Source organism: Medicago truncatula, chromosome 2, assembly GCF_003473485.1.
Source record: "Medicago truncatula cultivar Jemalong A17 chromosome 2, MtrunA17r5.0-ANR, whole genome shotgun sequence".
Lineage (NCBI taxonomy): Eukaryota > Viridiplantae > Streptophyta > Magnoliopsida > Fabales > Fabaceae > Medicago > Medicago truncatula.
This window is the reverse complement of record NC_053043.1, coordinates 6,495,618-6,503,607: the sequence shown is the minus strand read 5'-3', so window position 1 is coordinate 6,503,607 and position 7,990 is coordinate 6,495,618. Positions and strand designations below refer to the sequence as shown.

General features: G+C 31.7%; 1 protein-coding gene across 1 annotated transcript; it reads right to left on the bottom strand.

Moving 5' to 3' along the window:
- Window positions 1–200: 200 nt before the first annotated feature.
- LOC11445630 (uncharacterized) lies at window positions 201–5,656 on the bottom strand. The gene is made up of 3 exons (XM_003593895.3): window positions 5,374–5,656; window positions 1,967–2,464; window positions 201–1,018 (listed from the first exon to the last, which is right to left on the bottom strand). The coding sequence occupies exons 1-3, from the start codon at window positions 5,462–5,464 to the stop codon at window positions 426–428; spliced, it is 1,182 nt and encodes a 393-aa protein (XP_003593943.1). The 5' UTR covers window positions 5,465–5,656; the 3' UTR covers window positions 201–425.
- Between the last annotated feature and the right edge of the window lie 2,334 nt (window positions 5,657–7,990).

Below are 7,990 nucleotides of genomic sequence, written 5' to 3'. Positions count from 1 at the left end.
TAAATTCACAAAAATCTTACTTGGAGGTCACTCAAAGTATAGTAAGTTGGATTTGATATGCACTTCAGCCACCACATTCCTCTTTAGAAGTTTGATTCAATCTTGAGTGAAATAATGAAAACTGATACACTTTGCACATTGAAGATTCACTTTTTCTGCATAAGTTTTTTTCATTTTTAGTCGTATTGTCTGCTACATAGTGAAAGAGAAAAGAGTCCTTACCCACTAAGAAGCATGAATGACACATTACAACTACACATTTTCATTCTCATTTTTAATACATCATCATAAACTATATAAACTTAAAAGGGAGTTCGCAATACAACAATTTTGGAGAATGTGACTTCACCTACACCCCCCAATTGAAAAGAGCCTATTAAGCTTACTAATAACATTTAAATAAATTAAAACATAATGAAACCCCTTTAAACAAGAAACAAAACTAGACCCAAAATCCCAAGTCCAAGTCTTACAAAGCCCAGCCCATGAAGCCGATTGGACCCAGCAAACCAAACCCTGACATCATCTACAACAGGCCCACATAGAGAACTCATATCATCACTTCTAGTATTGTAGTAAACACTATAGAATGCAATTCTAGTCATTTCAGCCTTGGCAGTGAAATTGAGGTTAGAAATTTGGAATGTAGAATTTGAATTTGGTGTGTAATGAATGTTTTGAGTTTGGTCACCAGCAAAGGCCATAACAGCAAGAGGTTCCTTACATTTATCATCAGCATGACCTAATGAAAATGTTAAGGTATATGGTTTGTCAGCTTTGGTTTCAACCATTTGGGATATGATGCCTTCTTTTCCTGAAAGAAGTTCAATGGCTCTCCTTCCTCCTGGAACTGCATAATGATCGGAATCAATGAAGCGAACGGCTCGGTTTGATTCGACTATCCAACCGGGTAGGGATGAAGTTTCTCCGTCTAGGTTTGTTGGAAGTAGGACACCCATCGAAGTATTACGAAACATCCACGGACCTTCTTCAAAATCGCCATTGATTACTGCATTGTCTGTAAATCTCAACATACCCAAGATTAATCACCATTCAGTAAAGCTCTAATAAATTCAGTATGGTTTGTAGTACAAAAGTGGTGCTTACAAAACATGTGACTCCTTTTAATAACAGTGACTCTCATAAAGCGATTGTTATCTTGTAGAATAATACTCAATTTCGTCCCTCACAATATTCAAATATTCCTATGTAAATTTCATTGTTTGAATGATAAATTTTAAGAATTTTCAAAATGAAGGAATTTTATCGAGTATTTTGTCAAAAACAAATTTTAGTATTCCAAATACCCCCTAAATGGCAAGAACTTGAAATTCCTTCTTTACTTTATACATGTGAATCTCAAATTTGTCTTTATATGTCAACAAAATCTACACATTAGTCCCTATTTATTTTTAGAATTTTGCAAATTAGTCCCTACATTTTACAAATTTTACAATTGATTCTATATTTTTCTTGAATTATGATTGACAATGTTATGCATATCAATTAAATCCAAAAAATATTGGGCAAATCACCATTTTGGGCCGCAAAAGTGTATCCTGTCACATTATTAAACTTGCAAACACATCAACAAGTGTCTCTTATATTGGTCATTTTAGTCCTTAAATATGTTTTTATATAGTCAATTTAGTCATCAAAAGTATTTTTTAATGATAAATTTTACCTATAAAATTACTAACAAAAAAGACCCTAGAGATGTGTTTGCAATTTCAACACATTTAAAGACTATTGCGACAATGAGTCACACATTCAAATACCATTTTTTTAGAAGAGTACCAAAACTGTTGTTTACCCAAAAAATATTATAGCATATCTTAGTGCATTAAAATTTTAAATGACTTTGCAGGAAAACATTAAAAGAGCTCACAAGTATTTTCAGCAAAGTATAAATGCATGGATAGATACATAGATAAACAATAATGTGCATTAAGTTGATAGTATATACCTTTGGGCTTATCAGGAGTGAAAAGCTTCTTAATAGCAATGTTATCAATAATGGGTCCACAAGTAGGGTCATCCTCCATACCAGGGTTCTTAAACACCAACCTAAACATATCCTCATCAGCATTAAAAGAAACCGCGTAAGGGTTCCAACCTTGAACATTATACAATGTCTGCAAATCTATTGTCTGTGATGCAGATGCCACGGACACATTAAGTTGCTCAAGTTGTGCACACGTGCGAGCCGCGCAAAATGTGACAGAATAAATTGAACCTTTTTCTACCGGTATTTCTTGGCTTATTTCTGCGTCGTTACCTAGTCTTATTGCATGTCTACCTTGTGGTACTATGAGGATCATTCCACCTTGTTTTTGCCCTGATTCTACTAGCTCAACTGTGCCGTTTGATTTCCAGTTTGGGACTTCACTTGGTCCTTCTATTATTGCTTCATTAGGGAACCCATTTGATGGACTTACCTCAAAATCTCCATTTGCAACTAACCCTTTAAAATAAAATAATGAAAATCTTAGTATAGTTATGTAAAATGTTATTTATTATTTACGTATGAAAAATGCACCGTAATCTTTGGCAATAATTAAGGTGATTCGATGACCCAATAGTACTAGTACTAGTCAACTATGGTTCAATTCCAAAATGAGAAAGTAAAATGCAGTAAGGATAAAACTTAGTTGAAAAGGTTAATAGAACAAGTGAAAAGGACAATATACAATTATGTACTATACCCCACACCACCCCAAACTCAGCCCGATATACGCTGAGTCTTGTTAAATACTCTCTATACTTACCCTTCAAATTCAACTATCTCTTAAGTGTGTCATTCAATTTGGACTCCAATAAAAAAAAAAAGGAAGGTGCAAATTTTACCAAAAAAAAAGGTGACAAATGTTTGAGTGAAAATTGTATAAATCATGAGCATCGAAAACAATAACTCAATAGCAATTACTGATTCACGCAAGGTAAAAAAAGCATAACAAGTTCAAGCATAACATGACAATAAAGCAATTGTGACGTGTAAAGGGACCACATTTTCAGCTGAAAAGATTTTCAATGAGTACAAAGCCAGCAGCAAAATCATTGTAGTAAAGGTTTTGTCCACAATTCAAACCAAATACAAATTATGCAATTCAAGCCAATTGTTGTAACAATCAACATTTATGTTGAACAAAATATCATCTTTGTTTTATTGTCATTGCATCTTTACCCATAATTGCATAACTATTTCTTTCTAGTTTATTAAACATCTGCCCCCTCTTTGAAAGCAATATTGGCGCAACATGCCAATAATAGACTAACCAATAGTGTAATTTAGATTACCTTATCCAAAGAATGGGCATCAAAGCCCACATCGGAGTAATAAATTTTGAAACAAAATAAGAAACATTTCAAAAATGTCTCAATACATGCCACACTGGGCATAAGTAGTAAACAAAAAATGGGAACAAAATAAGCTAGCATTGAAAAATGACATCTCAATGTATTATGGGAAGAAACCAAGAGAAACATGATGGGAAGAGATTCCAATGAAGAAAATACGACAAAAATGATGTTGATGGGGAACAAATTGTGGTCTTGTACGCGTTGAGCACGTGGGTCCCAACACATGCCCTCCCTCCTCTTCTAATCTATTTTTCTTTGACCATAAGTCAATTAGATAAAAACTACTTTTTCTTACCTTTGTTTTTCTTTTATTTAACTTGATTATTAATAGAATTTAGGGTTTAATGACCATTCTTTCACATTGATAGAGATTAGGGTTTAATGACACATAAAGGACAATAATGGTAAAAGTGTGTAGAGCTTTGTGTTTCTTTACGGAAAGGTCCTTACACTTTGATCAAGAATGGAGGGAAAAAGGCAAGTGTTTAGAGGCGGGAACACTATGTTAATAAGGTAATTTTATCATTTCATATCCCTAGAAGTTGGACTAAGATGTGAAAAAAGTCTTTGGTTTGGGACCCATATGCTTACGGCTTACCAACCAAATATGCTTTCTTTCATACATCTCCCGTCTCTAGGTATGATTTTCCTCTCTTATTAGTCGTCCTACTATGGCCATCCTATAAGAAGCTACACACTATTTTGATCTGCATGTTTTTAGGGTAAAGTTTTTGGTTCTTACACTTTATCAATAATTGCAAGATGGCGATGTTTTGCGGTGATTATAATATGGTATGGTATTTATTTCTTGAATTATATAGTATGCCAACACGTGTTTTAGTGTTCTAATGACATTGTTTAAAAAATACATAAATGGAAAATCGATCTTGAAAACAAAATCAAACACTGATTAAAGTTAAAATTACATCACTTTTTATATAAGTTACTTTTTTTTTAAGTTTCTTAAGCTATGTCCTAAGACATTTACTAGCATTTTTGTCATTTCTTTTATAAAGTTTAGATTTAGATTAAATAATTAAAGTAAAATGTTAACTATTTATACTCATATTTATGTAAAAGTAAACAAATACTTATACACTTAATTAAAAAGTTAGTTAGTTCTATTAATTTAATTTTTTATGAGAATATATTTCATAACAATTAATTAAAATGTATTTTCTTTTAACAAAATTAAAATGTACTTTTTAAATAACATTAAATATGATTTATTTTTGTCTTATATTTGATTCTAGAGTAAATGGATAGATATATCACTGTCAAATGTAATTTTGTACACAAAATCAAGGTGGAATTTATGTATATATGATTACCCACCTTGAATTTATGTTGATGCTCTTTAAATGATTTTTTACTCAGTTATTCAAATATTTTTTATGTTTATATTTGTACACAAAATCATATTTTTTATGTATATATGACCCACCTTGAGCAAATAGATATAAATAAACATAAAAAATATTTTAATAAACACTACATAAAAAATATTTTAATAAACACCACAACCAGTACCAACTTCTCAATTATTTTGTCACTAAAGTATTCTTAATTTTTACTTTCACTCCTCTTAGGTCCATTTTTTAACTCCACTCCTGATACATAAGTCGGTTGAAAACAAAACAACACAATGGGATGACCAAAACTTTGGATTAGTGTTCAAAATTATGTGCTAATTTGACTTCATATGGAACACAACATTTATAATGGCTTCACTAATATTAAAACAAAAATCTAAGCATGAACCTCAAAAATCACTCTCTTCTTTCTATAATTGGTATATCCTTAAATTAAACTCTTAGAGATGTTACCCCAGAAACCAATTAAAATCATAGCTACTAAAATTACTAGCATTTCATCTTTGTACTATGAAACTAGACCACACAATAGAAATATACCAAAATCATAGAATAATACACAAATCATATAACATATGGAAAAGAAGCAATTTAAATGTCAGATCTCAACAAACAAAGAAAGTAAGAAGAAGGAGATTACCATCTTCTGCAGTGGTTGTGAGAACCAAATGGAGTAGGATTAGAGGCATGAACTTGAAGACCCATTTCACTCTTGTGGAGCTCCAAGCCATTTTCACGCTAAAGAAATACTCTTTTATTTTTCTCTTAGTAAAGTTTTCTGATACGTGAGTGAAGTGTGTACTCTGTTTTTGAGGAACACAAAGGTAAAGAGAGTTGGAAGAGTGAGTGTGTCCTTTTATCTAAGATTCTCAGCAGTAGCAGTACTATTAATATGGTATTTTTTCCTCTTTAGCTTAGGTTAAAATCACTTTATTAAAATAAAGTTTGGTTTTATAATTCTTTGATATTTGTCTAAAGTTTGTTGCGATGTACAGTGTGGGGACACAATTTTTTTGTTATTATTTTAGAAAAGAGTGTAAATCAATATTCTTTGTCAATAACTTTTGATTCTTTGTTATAAAAGAAAGTGTGATGTTGGCATAAAAATTTTGTTGTGTATACATATTGTAAATTTTTTAAATGATATAACTATTTTTTCTTTCTTGCTAAATTATACATTTTTTCCCGTAACTTAACTTCAGATAAAGGTTAGATCATTTTTTTTAAATTTTATTTTTGTTCTTTTGATTTATCTGAATATGCATTTCAAGCAAATCTAAAATTCATATGTAAATATGAATAAAAGACCATAAATTTAAAGATTGAGAGGTCGTAAGAAAATAAAAGATCAAAATGTTAATAAGTTAAAAGACCAAAATATGATTTTTCCTTTGTGTTTTGCGAGGAATTTATAAATGATATAAAACCTACTATTCAATTATTTATTTCTTTCCTAAAAAAATATATTTATTTGTGTACATTATAGTACGAACAATAATGTTTATTTAAGGGGCAAACTCATTATTTTACGGGTTCTGTGACCCTGGTCTCACGGCAGGCCCACTCCACCGCCGTATGAAGACACACTTTAGTACAGTTTTCACATTATTATAGAAATATAATCCACGAGTTCACCTATTTTTTTTTTTTTTTTAAGAATCAAAAATGGGATTTATATTCACTCTCACAAAGCACAAGTCGTGCTATAGAGGACGTTCAGAAAAACAGAGTTCTGAAAACGGATACACAAGCATACAGTTAGTTGATACCCAAACAAACTAACGAGTCCAACCACCTCAAAAATAAAGGCGGCATTATTAGCCTTCAACCACCAGTATGAATGAAATTTAATCTTATCTATAAGCTCCGTATTGAGAGTGTGAGAGCTATTAAAATGTCTATTGTTACGCTCATTCCACACAAACCAAACATGGAGAAGCCATATCAAATGTAAAAATGATTTGCGAGCCCTTGCGCAACTTAAATAATTAGTAAAGTGAAAAAAATGTGCACGAAGGCTTTGATGATCAACACCTACAACACCAATCCAAGAACGGACCTGTTGCCAAATGATGCCAAAAACATCGCAATGAAGAAATAGATGTTGAGCGCTTTCAAGCTGCCCACAACCTGCCGAACAATAGGTGTTTGTGGCCGATAGAATGCCACGATTTAGTAAATTAATTTTTGTCGGCAACCTGTCACGAAGCAAGCGCCACGCTAGGATGGAAACCTTCAATGACACCTGAGAATGCCATATCAGGTTATCTGAAGCGTCCAGGATAGGGGGATTCCTGAGAAGTGAGCACCTTGTAACCTGTAGTAACCGAATAGCCCCCGAGTTAACCTATGTTTATATACATCCCGCATAGAAAGAACTTTGTCTTTCAAATGTGATTCTTAACTCCTTAAAAAAATAGTTAGATGTGGCAATTGATTTTTTAGAACTAAGTAAATGCTAGTAAAATAAGTGGTTTAATTGATTATATGTGTAGATATACAATAAGGTTTATCAATCTACAAAAAGGTTTATCAATTATTAGGATTGCAATTCGATTATGTTCGGTTTTGAGGTTAAAACAATACGAATCGTAAGAAAAAAAATCACTCGATTCGGTTGGTTTGGTTGCCTTTTAAAAACAATACAAAATCAAACGAAACTCATGCAATTTTAATTATTTGGTTGGTTCGATATTTTTGCAAGAAAATACGCAATTGAAAGTCCTACTAATGTTTATGTTTGATGTTCCACTAAGAAAACATGACAATTACATGCAAATATAAACATTAGTAGTACTTTTAATTGCGTATTTTCTTGCAAAAACATCGAACCAACCAAATTAATTAAAATTGCATGAGTTTCATTTGATTTTCTATGCCGTATCGTTCACATTATCAAATAATAATCTATGAGTTGATATTTGTTTATATAGATCCCGCATAGAAAGAACTTTGTCTTTCAAACGTGATTCCTTAACTCCTCTGAAACATTTTATTAGGTGTGACAATTGATTTTTGAGAACTAAGATGCAATTACAAGCATAAGTATAAAAGTTAAAGGAAGAAAGAATAAGTAAATACAAGTAAAATAAGTGGGTTGATTGATTATATGCGTAGATCTACAATAAGATTTACCAATTATAAGTAGGGGTGTTTACCATGCGATTAAGTTCGGTTTTGAGGTTAAAAACAACCTGAATCGTAAGAGAAAAATCACTCGATTTAGTTGGTTCAGTTGACTTTTAAAAACAATACAA

Excerpts from the sequence above, each read along its gene's own strand:
- LOC11445630 (XM_003593895.3), bottom strand. The coding sequence starts at position 5,464 with ATGGCTTGGAGCTCCACAAGAGTGAAATGGGTCTTCAAGTTCATGCCT. Across the intron at positions 2,465-5,373 it reads CACAACCACTGCAGAAGATG|GGTTAGTTGCAAATGGAGAT; the intron begins GTAATCTCCTTC and ends TTTATTTTAAAG. Across the intron at positions 1,019-1,966 it reads CACTCCTGATAAGCCCAAAG|ACAATGCAGTAATCAATGGC; the intron begins GTATATACTATC and ends TGAGATTTACAG.